Source organism: Schistocerca americana, chromosome 3 (assembly GCF_021461395.2).
Source record: "Schistocerca americana isolate TAMUIC-IGC-003095 chromosome 3, iqSchAmer2.1, whole genome shotgun sequence".
NCBI lineage: Eukaryota > Metazoa > Arthropoda > Insecta > Orthoptera > Acrididae > Schistocerca > Schistocerca americana.
The window spans coordinates 232,960,256-232,980,921 of NC_060121.1; the positions used below are offsets into that span (position 1 = coordinate 232,960,256).

At 41.1% G+C, this 20,666-nt stretch overlaps 1 protein-coding gene across 2 annotated transcripts in view; it reads right to left on the reverse strand.

The window, feature by feature from the left end:
* Nucleotides 1-20,666, reverse strand: part of LOC124605276 — a 102,987-nt gene that overhangs the window by 80,738 nt on the left and 1,583 nt on the right. Inside the window, exons 1-4 of one of the 2 annotated variants that reach the window (XM_047136846.1) lie at nt 11,965-12,177; nt 11,765-11,898; nt 11,532-11,681; nt 6,620-6,844 (exon numbers count right to left, since the gene is read on the reverse strand). In XM_047136846.1, coding sequence (XP_046992802.1) covers nt 6,620-6,844; nt 11,532-11,681; nt 11,765-11,898; nt 11,965-11,974 — 519 coding nt within the window. In that variant the 5' untranslated portion in view covers nt 11,975-12,177. Of the gene's footprint in view, nt 1-6,619; nt 6,845-11,531; nt 11,682-11,764; nt 11,899-11,964; nt 12,178-20,666 lie in introns of those variants that run through there. The other variant, XM_047136847.1, reaches the window with a different exon arrangement.

The following is a 20,666-nucleotide window of genomic DNA, read 5'->3' on the forward strand; positions in this document are numbered from 1 at the left end:
TAAAATTATTTGGGAGTAACAGTGCATACAGATATGAAATGGAATAGTCACGCAGACTCAGTTGCATGGAAATCAAATGGCATGCTCCGATTTATTATGTTGCACCATGGCTTGCATCACTTGGCAGTTAAAAACCCAAGGCTGGGTAAGCAGAAAAATGTTGCTACAGGCTGATGCAAGAAGCCTTACAGAAGGAAATGAGGCACAAGCTAGCAGGATGTACTTTTGCAAGAAGCTAAAGGCCGACTTTGCCAGCACACCAAGAATCGTTGCCACGGCTGCAACACCAGTGACGAAACAGAAGTATGCAATCAACCTGTGCAGCAGCGACCTCAGTTTCAGCATGTCTAGGCCCAGCACCAGGCTACTTCCCTATACTCTGTGATGAGCACTAATGGCTTGAAAAAACAGCCAAGGAATCGAGCAACCATAAATACCAACCATTTCAACTATGCAATGTCCGTCACCACGTGTAGTCAGCTACGAGAGTTACTCCACCCAAGTCATCCATTAAAAATTAGTCATCTAACCACTGCTACAATGCTGATTTCATTAGGTACAGAACTACTTTCTGTGCCTAGGCCTGATGCTGCCAGAAGTCAAACTGGTGACTTCGAACCAGAGGACCATCTGCTGGCTGACTACTACTAACTTCAGGGTGCCTACCTGGGACTCCAGGGTTCACACCTGGGCCTGGCTAGCTGCCACCCCACAGTGTGATCACACAGTGCTACTGCAGGCTTGCCCCTGCATGTCACTGTCACTGAACGCGATGCTGGGGTTCTTGGTTGCACTCTGGGTGCTCAAATGGTCTCCGCCCTGAATCACGAAGCTACATGAGGCAATGTGAGTGAATGCGGAATCTGTCATAGCAGCATGCTGTCCGCCTGCCTGGGGGCCTGATGCTACACTACTCCACTGAAGTGCTGACAATGTAACCTCACCTCAGCTGCACCTGCTCAACACGGTGATGCTGCACATTGGCCATTACATGAAGCTGTTTGCTGACCTGAGCACATTTCCCCAACTGAGAACAGCCTGTGTCTTGGGGATGTTGACTGTTACCTGGCAACACTGTCACTATTGTAGTATTGTGCCTTTCACTCCATGCAATCGCTGTTTTTATGACTTGTTGCTGGACATCCAGCTGACGCCATGAACCTATTGCCCTGCTAATCGACACTATCCCTGTAGCAGGATACTTGACCTCATCCAGCGGTCCTGAAACCACGTTATAACTGATAGGATAATGGGAAACTGCACTTTGTCTACAGGAAAGATTGCACACAAAACACCTATACAGCACATATCTGCATACTGCTCAAGAGTATGAGACTCAAATTAGAAAGACCTCACAGAGGACATGTGGTGTATACATAGGAGGATGGTGAAATAGTCACAAGCTTGTTTACTGGTGAGAGAGCTTAATAGAAATGAGTAATCTTAACTGCCACACATTTGATGAAAGACACTGTATGTTTCATGAGCACCCTCTTAGAAAACAAAAGCAATCTTTCAGGATGGAAATCATGAACATTCATCAGCAAGAAACATCTCTGTTACATAGGAAACACCAGGAAAATAACAGTTCACACAGTGGCATATAAACAGTTATTCTTCCCACATTCCATCTGCAAATAGAATGGGATGAAACTTTACAATGTCTGCATAAAAATTGCTTTCTGCCACACACTTCACAGATTCACTTAGTGTAGAAGTAGTATAAAGACATTCTCTCACATATTCATTTCAGTCTCAGCTGTGAGTCTGATAATAATAACAATAAAAAGCTAACATAATGAGTCAGAATAATTAAGATGCAATGATTTGCTTAACTCTTGGTACAAGTATTTATAATAAAAATGTACAGCTAAGAAGTTAGGTAACCATAATTCACATAGTGTAGACAAGATATGATGATTCAAGTGGTGTCCTATGCTTTTTCCAGATAGGATGCCATTCAAGTGCCAGTAGTTCTCAAGGCCTTCAAATTGCAGATTTCAGCTGTGTCACAGGACCTGTGACGAATCAGGATCCTCAGAAGGCACTTAGAAATTGGAAGCAAATGTCCCATTGCATCCAGGCACTTAAAGAAACACATGAAATGTATTTGAGTTGCGATTCTGAACAACCATCAGCTGTATAAGGGAATGATGACAGTAAAAATTTGTGCTGGATGCAAGCAGTCACCTTATGCGTTGTTCCTCCATTGCAACTGTACTCGTGCACACATTATGTAATTACCTTATAGGGAAGGACATTTTAATTGAAAGTCACTGCCTGGCATTGACAGATAAATATGATACTGCAATGCCTGTGTTGTTAATAAGAACGACACAGTGTTCTGTGGTGCATGTTCCTTTTGATATGTATGCATGTCCAAAAGAACATTGCACCATTCCTCTTAATAACACAGGCACTGCAATATCACACTGACAGAAATGCTGGCTGACCATTCTCTCAAACAGTTTACATACTCCATTCATAAACTAGATCAGTCTGTAGTTATTCAACTTACATAGGTCTTTTCCTGGTTTCAGGATGTGGATGATAATACTGTCACACAACTGGGAAAGAAGTTCTCCTTCTTGCTTAATATGTCTGAAATCTCAAAAGTGTTTTTTTTCTTTTTTTATGTGCTTGAAAAGGAGTTTAAACTTTTGATTGGGGATCTTATCAACTCCTGGGATTTGTTTCAACTTGCTGCTAAAGTACTGTGTTCTCCAAATGGGACATTGAACAATTCCAGATGTGTCTAGAAGGATAATTCTTTTTCCTCTAGCAAGCGTTTACAGGCAAGGAAACAAAGAAAGAGGATAACTGCTAAACATGGGCATGTAAGCAAATTGTACCACAAAAAATTCAGCAATAGCCAATGGATTAGCACTAATGACAACATCGAAGGAAATCCTGAGAACTGTTGTGGGCAGCTGATGGCCACAAATACAGCAGAGCTTGTATCATACTTTTGAGGATAGATAATACATATCATATATTGATTCCAGCACCTATGTTTTCTTTCTTATTGAAAATGATGCCTCAATACATCGTTTTCACAAGCAACTGAATGCAGGGTTGCATTTGTGTCACTGAAGCACCCACCTGTTCTTTCTAATAGCTACAGCTGTTTCCTTCGAGCACCATGGTGCGTGTTTCTGTTGGGGAAGTTCCAGAGGTTGCTTCTGCAACATATGTAATCATGTCACTGAGTTCTTGTATCAGAGCATCAATCCACTTCCGTTGACTGGCTTTGCATGTTTTCAGGCTTACGAGTTAGCTTTCCTGCGTGATCAATGTGTAAGATATTTGTTGATTTGTTGATGGTTTTTGAGGGAGAGAAAGCTTAAAACGTGGTCACTGCCATAGAGGTTAATGAAGAAGTCGCACCGCATCAAAGATTCGAGGTCCAGGCTACAGATTCTAAGATAAATAATAATGTACTGTGGGCGGTACTTAAGCATAGTGGAGCTCCACGACTCTGGTTCCTGTGAAAATTTTGTCAGCTTGATTTCTGGTACCAAAGGTGATTGTGCTGCTCTGTGACCTGCAGCCTACAGCTCTTCTAGCCATTGTTTAGTTGAGGCCACTGGTCTGTTCCGTTCTGGGGGGAGGAGGGAGCCGTGGCATCGGATCTCCTCTCTGATAATCCTGGAGGAAATCTACGCATCTCTGGCTCCCTCAGAGGGATAGCTACCACCAGTGCGGTGGGTTTGGGGGCTGAGGGAAATGGTATTAGTATTGTTATGAGGCTAAGATCATTAAGTTACATGACAATACCCCCACAACAGATTGGTTACAGTGCTGGATTTTGAGTGGCTGAATTAGTCCATACCAAACACATACAGTATTCTTCTCCAGATGACCCATGGTTCTGCAAAATTTAGAAAGATTACGGAGGGAAAACCCTGAAGGAGAACATAAGTGATTCAACCAAATTAAGTGAGAGTAATTTTCAAAGGCAGAACTGAGTCTATGGATCTTTCTAAAAACAGCTGTGCTGTCAACACAAAGTTTCACTCAGGATGGAGCTTCCCTTACTTGTCTTTTATGACAGGCAGTTGTTACCACAGAACTATTCTAACCCCCCAATACTGCACGGGAGAAAGAACGTACAATAGCACAATGAGTTGCCTTTAAAAGAATTATATGTTTTTAAGCTAATGGAGAGCCTTTTCACTTCCTAAAACTGGCAAAAACCCAGGATTTATCTGAAAAATACATCCCACAAGAGATTAGGAAACAAGCAGTTGGTTGTGGCTAAAATAACTCAGTACTCATGAATTGTATTAAATATTTCTTTGAGTTTTTTTCCTAATATATAGAATACTGAGCACATTAATACAATGTTAAGGAAAAATCATCTACCAAAATCAACCCACATACTTCAATATTGTCAGTTGGTATAAAAGCCCATAAACTTCGATTTCTTAGCACTACATTTGGAGCAATTATGAAGGAGAACCAACTCATTTTTGACGAGAATATGTGAAGTAAACACGTGTCTCATTGCTGAAGGAACCATTCCAGCATTTGCATGAAGTGATTTGTAGAATTCAAAGAACATGTAAATCTAGATGACCAGAGTGGGAATTGGACCCAGTTCCTACCAATTATGAGTTCAACATTTCACCATTCTGCTGTGAAAAGCCAATATAGATTTATTATTTCAATGCTTTTCTTGGTAATGTTTGTTATTATAATTTAATGAGAGCTGATCTACTTCCTGACAAATGTTATTACAATTCTGCCTCTCCAAAAATATTAAATTTTTGGTCTGACAAGTGTACACAACAGCTATCTAAAAAGAATGCCAGAAGAACAAAATTATATTAAGCAATGACGAATGTATAAGAACAAATTTTTTAACATAAAATTCAAAAAGGTATGAAGTGTTATAAGCATTCCAGTGTGTTTTGATACATAAGCATTAACTGGTAGAAACTAATTAATGTCAGTTCATGTCTCATAAAGCATCTTTAGTGTTCAGTTGAAATTTCAGTTAAATTTTGATACTTTACACAACTGAAATCTGAAATGTTTTACTATAAACAATGGTCTTACTGTAGACCCAGAAGAAATAGACCACATTTGTAGGACTGGGGATCACAGATTGGGCAAATCCATCTAGTCCTCGAGTTGGGGAATTTGTCATTTAAGGCTGATCATATCAGTAAGGAGAAATATGAAAGAGCTCCATCCTGCAATAGAGTAGTCTTATTCCCACTCACATATTCTCATTCTTCAATTTGTGGTAATTTCATTTCCAGTAAATCAAAATAACATCTCTGCAAAGAAAAGATTACTTTACTGTTGGATGGAGGGAAGACAGCTAGTATATGCTGAGAGGGAAGCAACATTTGTGGTAACGGGTAAAGCTCCTCTTGAATGACGTACGGTTTTGGATAAGACAAGTTATTTGTTAGTTTATTCCACCATCATACATATTGTCATGTTCGAGACTGTGAAGAGTGCACTGTGGAATGTGAAGAAAAGAAGAAAAATCTGTTCTCAAGCTTAACCTCATGTCTAATCTGTATCTTGTAAACATGAAGCCATAAATGCAATTCAACAATATTGTGGGAAGGATAGTTGCTACTCATCATATAGCAAAGCTGCAGAGTCCCAGATAGGCACAACAAAAAGACTTTCAGAAAGTGAGCTTTCGGCCAACATAGCCTTTGCTGGCCGAAAGCTCACTTTCTGACAGTCTTTTTGTTGTGCCTATCTGCTACTCAACATCTCACCTATTTGATGTGCAGCAACTATCCTTTTCATAATATTGTTACTTTACATGCTGGATTTTCCATTGTTTCATAGATGCAATTCTTATGACAAATTGTGAGTGGTATCTTCTGGAACATGTAATAATAAAACTTTGTAACATATCATTCTTGGCCATGCAGAGGGTGTCTTTCTTGTGGCCATTAGGGGCACAACAGCCAGCTACTGGTGGTAGTGGACTTGTCCATCCTGGAGCTGACAGATATGTCTTCCTGTAACCTATGTAAGTATTTTCTTGTTTGGAACCTACAATGCTGGTTTAAAGGCTGGTGACATTCCCAAGGTGGCAGACGTTGAATTTGAAAGTGTATCCCTGAGAGTGAACAAGGAATTCTGATTTCAACATAAGAACTATTTCTATTCACTTATGTAACAAGACTGTCAAATCCTGGAATTCTTTTTATGATTCTGTATTACAGTTTATTCTTGAAATATTTCTAATGACAAAACACTCTGAATACTGAGATACATCATTTGTGTAAACTATGGTCCCACCAATGTGATTAACTACACCATGCAAGTGAACCTTTTAAATTAAGAGAGAAAATGAAACTCGTTCTGTCATTAATTACATGTTTTTGGTTATGCCCACTCTTAATATGGTATATACTGTAGTGATCTAGGAATCTACAAAAATTTATATGAGAATTATATTTACTTATCTTTATTATAACTTGTCACTACTTCGACAGCATATGTGAAAGTTGAGAATTTCTGCAGTACAAATTAAGCCCTCGAACAACATGATACATAATAAATATTGTTTAGTCACTCCTGATAACAATAGAGAAATTCAACATGAAAGCCATTTAAATGATTAGTCACTGGAGATACAAACCTCATCGTTATTGGCTTCCATATTATTCCTTGAAGATAATTGTGGTGGCTGGTCAATAATGTCAATCAATATCAATTCAAACACTCTAATTAGTTGTATGAGCACAGGTGCATCCCTAATGCCCAACAACTTCATAAATGTTTCAACAGTTGCTCTTTTTCCTGCTAAATGGCTCCTGACACACTTGACACAGCACATATTGCCAACAATTCCCACCATAATCTCCTAAAAAATGTAATGCCTTGTTATAATGACATTTACTTTGTTTTATTTCACACAAAATAATAATGCAGGGTGACAATTACTGAACTATATGAAATAAAATCATCACAACTACTGAACTCTGGACGGTTTGCTTTAGGACATTCAAACTGCTCGGTTGGCCACGAGGTGTTATGGAAATTAGTATGCACTGTATGGTTTTGTTTAGTGAGAAAGCCCACTTTCGTTTGATTGGGTTCATCAATAAGCAAAATTGGCACATTTGGAAGAATAAGAATCCGCATTTTGCGAACTAGAAGTCTCTTCACCCTCAATGGGTGACTGTGTGGTGTGCAATATCAGGCCACGGAATAATCAGTGCAATATTCTTTGATGGCATGGTGAATACCAAATGGTACGTGAAGGTTTTGGAAGATGATTTTATCCCCAAAGTGACCCTGATTTTGACAAGACGTGGTTCATGCAAGACGGAGCTTGGCCCCATCGAAGCAGGATAGTGTTCGATCTCCTGGAGGAGCACTTTGGGGATCGCATTCTGGCTCTGGGGTACCCAGAGGCCGAGGCCACCGGCATGGGCCTCGACTGGCCGTCATATTCTCCGGATGTGAACACATGCAATTCCTTTCTGTGGGGCTATATTAAAGACAAGGTTACAACAATAACTCCAAAACCACTGCTGAGCTGAAGACAGCCATCCAGAAGGTCGTCGACAGCATCGATGTTTCGACACTTCAGCAGGTCATGCAGAATTTCACTATTCGTCGATGCCAATGACGGCAGACATATCAAACATGTCATAACCTACATCCGAATGTTTGTAATGATGTTTTCATGTTGAACGAAGTGTATGCGCTCTGTGGTTTGTAACTAATTTACATTTATTTTTTTCATGTAGTTCAATAACTGTCACCCTATATGAAATGCTTAAAATATATGTCTTGAAAGCTACATAAAACACATAATGTATTCTATAAATATGAACGAGGTCTGTTAAAAAAATTCTGGAACTTCGTCCACAAAGTTTTTCTACACTTACTTTTTACTTATTGTGCATGGTCTCCTTCAAAATACTCTCCTCCATAACTGATACACCAATTCCAATGTCATTTCCACTTCTGGAAGCAGTCTTGGTATGCCTCTTGCTGGATCATGTGAAGTGCTGTCTGTGAATTTTCTTATATCTCATGTATCACTGCAAATCTTTGTCCTTTTGATGGGGGTTTTCAAGTTTGGAAACAAAAACATGTCAACAGGGGCCAGGTCTGGAGAGTACAGAGGATGAGGCAACACAATGATTTCAGTTTTTGTGCAACAGTCACACACCAACAGTCGAATGTGCAGGTGTGTTATCGTGATGCAAGAGCCATCAATTGTCTCACACATTTCAGGCTGTTTCCTTCTCTAATATTCTCACAGGCATGGCAACACATACCAATAATATCATAGATTAACAGTTTGTCCCTGTGGCAAGAATTTCAATGATTTTCCTGACATGAGAGTTGTCGGTAGACACCAAAGGGCATCCTGAAAGAGGATCTGCTTTAACTTCTGTCCAGCCATTTTTAAACCATGTGAACCATTCACAACACCAAGTACAGCTTAAGCACTCTCATTTGGTGTGTCTGTGTAAAGATTTTCTTGAGTTTCACGCAAAATTTAATGCAGATGCATTGCTCCTCTAACTCTGCCACCTCAAAATTCGCAAACTATGTGACAACGTTCTACTCAGTACAGCACTGACACAATAACTAACAGACATACAACAATGAAATTTCCAGCAGTTGCACATTAAACACAGACATGTTCAGGGATGCCAACTGAATTTCATTTCAACACACAATTACCGTGAAATTCTGAATGATCCAGAATTTTTTGAAAAGACCTCATAATTGACACGAGTGAAGCCTCACTTTAGTGTGCAATATGTCTACCAGTATAAGTAGTTTGGCGATGAAAAGTCTTGATCAAAATATATAATTGAAGATCAAAAGTAACAGCTTATTGTATTGTTAAGGGAGGCATATAAATTAAACACACACACACACACACACACACACACACATACACACACACACAACTGTACAGATGCACTGCCCCAGCTGACTGCAACTTGATTGGGATGTGAGGTTCTACCAAGTGGAGTGAACAAGAGGAGAATGGTCGCAGGGAGGGTTGAATAGATGGGAGGGATGTAAACTGTCCTGGGAAAGTCTATTAACAAAGTTTTAAGAACCGGTTTTAAATGATTACTCTAGGGATATACTACAACCCTGTGCATATCATTCACATAGGGATCGTGAAGATAAAATTAGAATAATTACTGCAGCACAGAGGCAATCAAACACTCATTCTTCCTGTGACCCATACGTGAATGGAACAAGAAGAAACTCTAATAACTGGTATAATGGGACATACCCTCTGTCATGCACCTCACAGTGGTTTACAGAGTATACAGATATACAGGGTGTTACAAAAAGATACAGCCGAACTTTCAGGAAACATTCCTCACACACAAAGAAAGAAAATACGTTATGTGGACATGTGTCCGGAAACACTTACTTTCCATGTTAGAGCTCATTTTATTACTTCTCTTCAAATCACATTTATCATGGAATGGAAACACACAGCAACAGAACCAGCATGACTTCAAACACTTTGTTACAGGAAATGTTCAAAATGTCCTCCGTTAGCAAGGATACATGCATCCACCCTCCGTCACATGGAATCCCTGATGCGCTGATGCAGCCCTGGAGAATGGCATACTGTATCACAGCCGTCCACAATACGAGCACGAAGAGTCTCTACATTTGGTACCGGGGTTGCGTAGACAAGAGCTTTCAAATGCCCCCACAAATGAAAGTCAAGAGGGTTGAGGTCAGGAATGCGTGGAAGCCATGGAATTCGTCCGCCTCTACCAATCCATCGGTCACCGAATCTGTTGTTGAGAAGCGTACGAACACTTCGACTGAAATGTGCAGGAGCTCCATCATGCATGAACCACATGTTGTGTCGTACTTGTAAAGGCACATGTTCTAGCAGCACAGGTAGAGTATCCCGTATGAAATCATGATAACATGCTCCATTGAGCGTAGGTGGACTAAACCAAAATGAGCTCTAACATGGAAATGAAGCGTTTCCGGACACATGTCCACATAACATCTTTTCTTTATTTGTGTGTGAGGAATGTTTCCTGAAAGTTTGGCCATACCTTTTTGTAACACCCTCTAAATGTAGATGTAGAGTGTGGCTGCCTGCAGGGAGGGAGAGGCAGCAAGTGCGTGTGATAAGAATGTGGCTCTGGTGAGATCAGTTCCCCCCATCCTCTCACACAACCACACCACCACCACCACAACCATCACAATCACAACATATCTGGTCTCTGTACTGTAAATGGAAATAATTCTTAAAAAAAGAAGAAGAAAACCTTTGATTCCATAACATGCCATGCCTCAATCTTCACTAGCTTCTGTCTCACACCCACCTCCGTAGCTGGCCCCGAATCTGTACAGCACTCACTCTACACTCATGTCCTTATCATTGTAGCCTCTGTCTATCTCTGTTCTATCTCTTGATCTCAGTCCACTCCTCCTCCACTTCATTATACACCACACACAAATCCCTCTGCCTGTGCCATAATGAACTGACTTGTGCCATATTCCTATCCCATGTGCTTGTCGCATCTTCCTCCCAGCAGTCAGTTAACCTTTCCATCCCTGCCTTACTTCTGTCCTCTTCTAGCCCACTCCATCTGACAGAACCCCATCAAATTTCAGTGTGCTGCTATGTAATAAACTAGGACAATGTAGACACACAGCTATGTTTGTATACATACTTCTTCATGTGGAAAGAATGACAGGTAATAAGTTGGAGATACTGTTGGCAGTAGATCAGTTTAATATGGACTGACATTTCTAAGATATCATCAAAGGGAAAGATACCAACACGCATATAAGCTACTTGATCTGCAGTGAAGTACCATGTAGAAAGAAGTGGAGGGAAGTTGTCTTGACTCAATGTCCACAGTGTACAGAAGTCATCAATGAATCTGAACCACATGAAGGGGTTTAAGACTTTTGAGGGTAAGGAAGAGCTGTTCTAAAAAGTCTATGAGGAGGTTAGCACTGGATTGTATGTACAGGCCTTAAAGGTTGAAATCCTTTCAGTCGAACCACAGCATGTAGGAGTTGAGAAATATGTAGGAGGTGGGTGTGGAAAGTTCCAGGTTGGGCCACGGGATTTAGACAAGCACTGGAGTTCATTATAGACTTAAGGAATGAAATCACTGTACCAAGACTCCTAGATGAGAATCTCAGACAGCTGGTACAGATTTTCTGGCAAGCAAACAGACATGCCTAGTATATTGCATAGTAGCCTTCATTTGTAAAGGAAATTTCTTTGTTATCATTGGAGAGAGACTAGGGGATAGAGGTGAGGTGGGTGAGGAAGTCCTCAGAAGTTATTAGTTTGTCTTTAAGTGGGAGTGGGGTATGATCACAGATAAAAAATGATACAAAATCGGTGTGACAAAATACAATATGGTGATTTCTGGTCACTGAGATGGGTGACAATGATGTGTCCACAACAGGTAGCACATGAAGGAAACCACACAGGTGATTAATGACTACGTCAACATAGAGCTGCATTAAAAGAAAAATACATAATATATTAGAAAAGAAGCAGAATCACTTACTATGAGCCTGTTATCCTCAATGGTCATTATAATGTGAGTAGCAAGATCCAAAAAGTTATTATTCATAAGAAAGTTTACCACATCTTCCTCAACTGTCATATCCCAAAGAAGGCACAGCTCTTCTTCAAATTCACTTGTGAACTCTGTTATCTGAAGGATTAGAAAATAAAAATCATTTGTACCACCTACATAAAAGTAATTGATGATAATGAGAAAACTAGCGTGAACAATACCTGAGACAGCTTTATTAGTGTCTTTAGGACAGATCTCTCACTGTACATTGTGTTGCCAATTCGATCTCCCTTCATTTGCTGCAAGTCATTTTCAGCAGCACCATCAGCAATGAGAGTGTTTAATTCCATTTTATCTGTAAAAGAACAAACAAATGCAGTACCTAAAAGTAAGGTCTCTAGCAAAATCATAAGACTCCCACCTTCTTTCATGAGCAAACTTTGCGCATTCCATCAAAAATGTCATACTCATGTGCATAAGCTACAAGCACTGCACACTGGCTGGTACTCTTGCCAAAGAAAGAATCTGCAAATCAAAAAGGTGTGTTCTTTCCAAGGTATATTAGCAACACTTCATCTAACCTAAGCAGTTGAAAGTAGCAATTCTACAGCTGGACAGTAGTAGCAGTAGTAATCCTTGTACCCATGTTAGAGATAAACAGCAACCCCAAAATAGATACAGATGCCATGCATAGGCAGTGCTTGGCACTGGTACAGAACACTAGGTGATGCTCACTCCAAATCACATAGGCAAATCAGATGACTCCAATGTGTTCTTTTTAAGTGAGCCCGTTGGCTCCTTGAACAAAGAATGGTGCTGAACTTTAACTCTGCCTGCAACTCGTTTATGGATCTACAACTGTAACTTAGTTGCTTCCTGGCCTTTGCACTGTCTAGTGGAATTCCCTTTAAACTTGTGTGCACATCAAGAGCACACAAACTCTGCATGCCCACAAACTCTATGGACAAACCAAGCTTGGATACATAGTCTCTTCCAAAGCAGCAGCAACTGGCTGAACAACAACAGCAGCAGCACCAGAAATTCAACAAACACCTCCTACATTGGTGGCAGCACAGTAGCCTCTGACAAAGCACAGAACATATTTGATCTTGATGCTTTACTAGCCTATGGATTCCAAATCTTGGGTACTATTAATTTGACATCTCAGTCATTTTGTTTGAAATGCTGGATGCCTTGTGTTTGGCTGTGCCAATAACTACACAGTTCACACAATGATGAAATAGTTAGCCATCCCCAATTTTTTTTTTTTTTTTTTTTTTTTTTTTTTTTTTTTGTACACTTGGCCTATACCAATCACATTACATGGCAACATCAAACTATACACCAACAGGCTTTAACAGCAGACCATCTGAATACTCACCTCTCCTACCAGTGGGCAACTTTACTGGTAGAAATCTGCTAACCTACTGGCAAACTAAGGGTCCAGCGAGATCTAGGTCCTCAGCGGACGCCAGAATCTCCACCTCATCCTCAGACACAGAGCTTGTAGGTAGTGGTCGTGTGGGTGCCACCGCAGTGCCTTGGTTCTTGGTGGTCTTTTTCTTTTTAGGTTTTTATCGCTGCTCCTTACGTTTGTCCAGCGGGGAGGGCTTCACTGATTCAGGCTCAGAGACTGAGGAGTACCGTGAATCCCTACAACCAGCTACCTGTGGTTGCTTCAGCCACTGGCAGGTGTCAGCGAATGGTGCTCTCTGCAGTTGACACAGATGGGAGGTGGAGCACAGGGAGTATTGGGATGTGAAGGACGTCCACAATCCCAACAGGTGACACTGGAAATACAGAGGGAAGACATATGGCCAAACCTCCAGCACTTAAAGCACCGCATCAGGGGAGGGATATATGGCTTTACGCCACAGTGGTAGACCATCACCTTGACCTTCTCGGGTAATGTGTCAACCTCGAAGGCCAAGATGAAAGCACCAGTAGCAACCTGATTATCCCTCGGACCCCGGCGGACGTGCTGGGCGAAATGGACACTTAGCTGCTCTAAATTGGTGTGCAGCTCACCGTCAGACTGCAATAGAAGGTCGCTGTGAAATATGATACCCTGGACCATATTTGAGGTCTTATGAGGTGTGATGGAAACTGAAACATCCTCCAGCTTGTCACAGGCGAGTAGTGCCCATGACTGGGCAGAGGATGCTGTTTTGATCAAGACCGACCCTGATCGGTTTTTGGACAAGCCCTCCACCTCCCCAAACTTGTCCCCTAAATGCTCCACAAAAAACTGAGGTTTCATTGACAAGAAATATTCCCCATCAACTCTCGTACATATGAGGTACCGTGGTGAATAAGCTTCGCTGCCATCCTTAGCCTGGCGTTCCTCCCATGGTGTGGCCGGGAGGGGGGGGGGGGACGATTTGGGGGGGGGGGGCAATTTGAGGACATATTTCTTAGCATTGAAGTTAGACCTTGACCACTTAGAGACTGCTGGTGTTTGACCACCAGGAAGAGATGACGTACTACGCTTCATGACGTGCCATCCGTCCTGATGCCACCCACTCCAACCAGGGACCCTCCTCACGGGTGCCACCCAGCCACAGCAAAGGCCACCTGGCAGGATGACCATTGCTGGGAGTCCCAGGGTGACGCGCATCTATTCCTTGGCATACGTGGGGAGTTAACGGCACAGGCGTCAGCAGAGCAATCCCTGTGTGGTCAGGGGGCTACAACCAACAGGGTACACGATGGCCCCACCACAACGAACTGGCTACCGTGCTGGATATCAGGTGCAAACGAGCTAAGAAGTCCATTATCGTCGACAGCGCAGAAAGCGATACTGCACAGAAGATGGAGGGAAATGTACCCAGGAGGGTGACCTCGCCCAACAGCTGGAGGATGAGAGGAAGTGCAGATCCATGTCAACGAAGGATGCGAGAGGTAATAGAACTGTACAGCACACTCTCCAGGAGGTGCCACTGAGTAATCATAGCCTGTTCTTTCATGTAGTTAACCTTTAACTAGCTTGTTTATTTATTTGATTTATTTATTTATTTGTGTGGTAACCATATTAACTTCTCAATTAAAATAAAACCCGAGGCAAAATTTTTCCACCATTCCTAACATTCGCTTACCTAGGTAAAGTTTGGGATCCAGATGCATATCCAGAGTCTACTGAAGTGCATGGTGCACGAGTTTTTGTAGGGAAAACTAGCGTCCATGGTTCAGGGACAAATCTTGAGCCTTCTGAATGGCTCCCTGGAGCTAACATTTAGCTCAATTGAACTGGAGCTGTAATGTACACAGAGGTCATTTACATACAGCAATGGGGAAACCTAGGAGCTCACCGAGAGCATGTTGCCATTGATGGAGACTACAAAAAAGGTGACATTTATGATCTACCACTGGGGGAATTTGTTCTATCATACAGGTTGGTTTCTGGCGGATATTGTGACTTGAACATAAAACAGTCAGAGTGACAATCATGAACCATAGACCTTGCCCTTGGTGGGGAGGCTTCCGTGCCTCAGCATTACAGATAGCCGTACCGTAGGTGCAACCACAACGGAGGGGTATCTGTTGAGAGGCCAGACAAATGTATAGTTCCTGAAGAGGGGAAGCAGCCTTTTCAGTAGTTGCAGGGGCAACAGTCTGATGATTGACTGATCTGGTCTTGCAACACTAACCAAAACAGCCTTGCTGTGCTGGTACTGCGAACGGCTGAAAGCAAGGGGAAACTACAGCCGTAATTTTTCCCGAGGGCATGCAGCTTTACTGTATGGATAAATGATGATGGCGTCCTCTTGGGTAAAATATTCCGGAGGTAAAATCGATCCCCATTCGGATCTCCGGGCGCGGACTACTCAAGAGGACGTGGTTATGAAGAGAACGAAAACTGGCATTCTACAGATCGGAGCGTGGAATGTGGGATCCCTTAATCGGGCAGGTAGGTTAGAAAATTTAAAAAGGGAAATGGATAGGTTAAAGTTAGATATAGTGGGAATTAGTGAAGTTCGGTGGCAGGAGGAACAAGACTTTTAGTCAGCTGAATACAGGGTTATAAATACAAAATCAAATAGGGGTAATGCAGGAGTAGGTTTAATAATGGATAAAATGATAGGAGTTCGAGTAAGCTACTACAAACAACATAGTGAACGCGTTATTGTGGCCAAGATAGACACGAAGCCCACATCCACGACAGTGGTACAAGTCTATATGCCAACTAGCTCTGCAGATGATGAAGAAATGTATGATGAGATAAAAGAAATTATCCAGATAGTGAAGGGAGACGAAAATTTAATAGTCAGGGGTGACTGGAATTCGATAGTAGGAAAAGGAAGAAAAGGAAACGTAGTAGGTGAATATGGATTGGGGGTAAGAAATGAAAGAGGAATCCGCCTGGTAGAATTTTGCACACAGCACAACTTAATTATAGCTAACACTTGGTTCAAGAATCATAAAAGAAGGTTGTATATGTGGAAGAAGCCTGGAGATACTGACAGGTTTCAGATAGATTATATAATGGTAAGACAGAGATTTAGGAACCAGCATAACAGAACAATTGACAGGAATGGGGGAAAGAAATACAGTAGAAGAAGAATGAGTAGCTCTGAGGGATGAAGTAGTGAAGGCACCAGAGGATCAAGTAAGACATTTCCAGGGGCAGATGTGGACTCTGACCACAATCTATTGGTTATAAACTGTAGATTAAAACTGAAGAAACTGCAAAAAGGTGGGAATTTAAGGAGATGGGACCTGGATAACTGACTAAACCAGAGGTTGTACAGAGTTCAGGGAGAGCATAACGGAACAATTGACAGGAATGGGGGAAAGAAATACAGTAGAAGAAGAATTAGTAGCTCTGAGGGATGAAGTAGTGAAGGCAGCCGAGGATCAAGTAAGTAAAAAGACGAGGGCTAGTAGAAATCCTTGGGTGACAGAAGAAATACTGAATTTAATTGATGAAAGGAGAAAATATAAAAATGCAGTAAATAAAGCAGGCAAAAAGGAATACAAACGTCTCTAAAATGAGATCGACAGGAAGTGCAAAATGGCTAAGCAGGGATGGCTAGAGGACAAATGTAAGGATGTAGAGGCTTATCTCACTAGGGGTAAGATAGATACTGCCTACAGGAAAATTAAAGAGACCTTTGGAGAAAAGAGAACCACATGTATGAATATCAAGAGCCCAGATGGAAACCCAGTTCTAAGCAAAGAAGGGAAAGCAGAAAGGTGGAAGGAGTATATAGAGGGACTATACAAGGGTGATGTACTTGAGGGCAATGTTATAGAAAGGGAAAAGAATGTAGATGAAGATGAAATGGGAGATATGATACTGCATGAAGAGTTTGATAGAACACTAAAAGACCTAAAGTCGAAACAAAGTCCCGGGAGTAGACAACATTCCATTAGAACTACTGACAGCCTTCGGAGAGCCAGTCCTGACAAAACTCTACCATCTGGTGAGCAAAATGTATGATACAGGCGAAATACCCTCAGACTTCAAGAAGAATATAATAATTCCAATCCCAAAGAAAGCAGACGTTGACAGATGTGAAAATTACCGAACTATCAGTTTAATAAGTCACGGCTGCAAAATACTAACGCAAATTCTTTACAGACGAATGGAAAAACTGGTAGAAGCCGACCTCGGGGAAGATCAGTTTGGATTCCGTAGAAATGTTGGAACATGTGAGGCAATACTGACCCTACGACTTATCTTAGAAGCTAGATTAAGAAAAGGCAAACCTACATTTCTAGCATTTGTAGACTTGGAGAAGGCTTTTGACAATGTTGACTGGAATACTCTCTTTCAAATTCTAAAGGTAGCAGGGGTAAAATACAGGGAGCGAAAGGCTATTTACAATTTGTACAGAAACCAGATGGCAGTTACAAGAGTCGAGGGGCATGAAAGGGAAGCAGTGGTTGGGAAGGGAGTGAGACAGGGTTGTAGCCTCTCCCCGATGTTATCCAATCTGTATATTGAGCAAGCAGTAAAAGAAACAAAAGAAAAATTCGGAGTAGGTATTAAAATCCATGGAGAAGAAATAAAAATTTAAGGTTCGCCGATGACATTGTAATTCTGTCAGAGACAGCAAAGGACCTGGAAGAATAGTTGAACGGAATGGACAGTGTCTTGAAAAGAGGGTATAAGGTGAACATCAACAAAAGCAAAACGAGGATAATGGAATGTAGTCGAATTAAGTCGGGCGATGCTGAGGGAATTAGATTAGGAAATGAGACACTTAAAGTAGTAAAGGAGTTTTGCTATTTGGGGAGCAAAATAACTGATGATGGTCAAAGTAGAGAGGATATAAAATGTAGACTGGCAATGGGAAGGAAAGTGTTTCTGAAGAAGAGAAATTTGTTAACGTCGAGTATAGATTTAAGTGTCAGGAAGTCATTTCTGAAAGTATTTGTATGGAGTGTAGCTATGTATGGAAGTGAAACACGGGACGATAAATAGTTTAGACAAGAAGAGAATAGAAGTTTTTGAAATGTGGTGCTACAGAAGAATGCTGAACATTAGATGGGTAGATCACATAACTAATGAGGAGGTATTGAATAGAATTGGGGAGAAGAGGAGCTTGTGGCACAACTTGACTAGAAGAAGGGATCAGTTGGTAGGACATGTTCTGAGACATCGAGGGATCACCAATTTAGTATTGGAGGGCAGCGTGGAGGGTAAAAATCGTAGAGGGAGACCAAGAGATGAATACGCTAAGCAAATTCAGAAGGATGTAGGCTGCAGTAGGTACTGGGAGATGAAGCAGCTTTCACAGGCTAGTATAGCATGGAGAGCTGCACCAAACCAGTATCAGGACTGAAGACCACAACATCAACAACAACAACGACAATCAGGATTGATGCTTGGGGGACTCTATTCTCTAGTAAATATTGGTTACTGATGAACGCATTGATCTGAATGTGAAGCAGCTGGAGATATCCAAAGTTCTGGATGAATGGTGGCAAGCAACCTCAGAATCCCCACATTTAGAGTGTATTAAGAATGTGGTAGTGTTACCTAGCATTATGCGTTATTTGCAAACAGAGGAACACAGCAATTCAGTGTGCATGCATCTGAATGTGTTTTGCATTTGAAGTATATAAAATGGTTAGCGATACGATGGAATTCTGTAAAGCCAAATAGATTATGGGGTAGATATCCTTTAGATTCAATGCTCCACAGCTTACATTCATCCACCACCTTTTCGAGCTGTTTATATATTCAATTCAAGAGAGAGCTCAGTCTGTAGTTGACAAGAATACAAAGATCTTTTCCTGGTTTTAATGTTGGGATAATGATAATCTCCCTACACTAGGGGAGAAATTGCTCTTCTGGCCAGAAGTGGTAACAGGTCTCAGAATGTTTCTTTTACTATCATTTCAGGGGTGTTTCAGCATTTGGTTATGGATTTTGTCGAGTCTTGATGATGTGTCTTCACATAGTGCCAGTGAATTATGCAGTTACCCTTAAATGAGTGTAAGGACATAAGATTGCAAGTGTTTTATACGAATTGGCAGACTCCATTATGCTCTTACAGGACAAAAACAAGGCATGGTAATTACTGAACACAGATACTTCAGTGAAATGTAACACAGTGTTCAGCCACGACAGAAGGGTCGGTGATAATGTCACCACTGATAAGGATGCTAGAAACTGTTGTTGAGAGCTGTTGGTCAGAAGTGCTGCAAAGTTTATGCCACATTTGTGAAGATGGTGTATGAACTCTCAACGATAACATATAAAGTTCCCAAAATTCCTTTTATTCCCATTCTTATTAAACAGCGAGTTTTCATGGCAAGGATTTCTGATGAAGCGACTCTGAGGAGAGATGTATGTTGCTTCTGTGGCAAGTATGATCATTTCCATTGTTTTGCACTTGATACTGTCAACTCCCTTTGTTACTTAATTTCAAGCACTACTTGTGCACTAAAAACTGACCAATTAGATTTTCTGCTTGATCAATGCAATGGGCTTTCTCTCAATTAGAAGTTGAGAATGGAGAGAGTGACAGGAAACTGACAGCAGTTGCATAAATCATTACGGGTGTTCCTCTGGAATACAGGAGAGAGGACTCAGTTACAAATTTAGAGGTCTATAGCAGAGTATGTGCTACTGGCTGCACTGAAATAAGTTGGAGCTGCAGTACTGAATAGGCATAGATCATGCTATGTAATAAATTTATATATTATCTTCCTCTTCTATACATCTTTGTACTGCCACACAGTTGCTTTTCAGCATTAAAGTCAGCCAGTGACAAGAAGAGTAGGAGAAGTTTTTCCACTGAGCCACTATATCTTGGTATGTAATCTTCAGTTTGGTAAATAAGGCATTGTAGGTTGTTACCTTGTTTGTTATCTGACCACAGACTGCAACTGCTCTCAGCACAGCATTTTGGAACACTTACTCACTAAAGATATTGTATTATATCACAGTACAGATTCCCCTCAATGCTCTGTTGGCATTAGCATACTTCTTACTAAAATGCATTATAGTTTCTTGTGGACACATGGTTATTTTTTAAGAGCCTAGTTTATTGTAATTCAGTGAAGATAAAAGGATAAGCAGTGATCAGTTGGTTGAGCTCAGCAACATTGAGGTAAAACCTGTTACAGTTCCACTGCAATAATACTATGCAAGAAGTTTTAGTTTAAGCTTTTGGAGAAGTGTTAATTGACATTTATGTTCCACCTGTGCAAGGGGCACCACACCTACAATCATAAACAGAGGATTTTCACTTGGAACTGGAGGGGACAGTTCCACTGGTACAAGAGGTCAGAAGGTCAGTCAATCTCACTGGGCATCTAGGACCTGCAGTAGAAAGGATTAGTTATTTTGTCACAATTGTGTAGTTTCATTACCTCTCCCTCAAAACTGGGGAGTATTGTTCTGGGCAGGGCACTTCTTAATGCTATGCCTTCAGCAGTTCCCACAGATATGAATGCTGGTGCAACAATAGAACATATGCCCCATACTGTTTGTTACAACAGCACTTAACTAAAACTGAAAGTAAATTCGGAAATGCTATAGTACATAATAGAACATCCAACTACTATCTTGGTGCATATTACATACTTACTAGTACATTTTACATCAACTATGAAAAGTGCAAGAGAACAGGCCACTATATAACTCTTATCAAAAGGAACAGTAGGTAT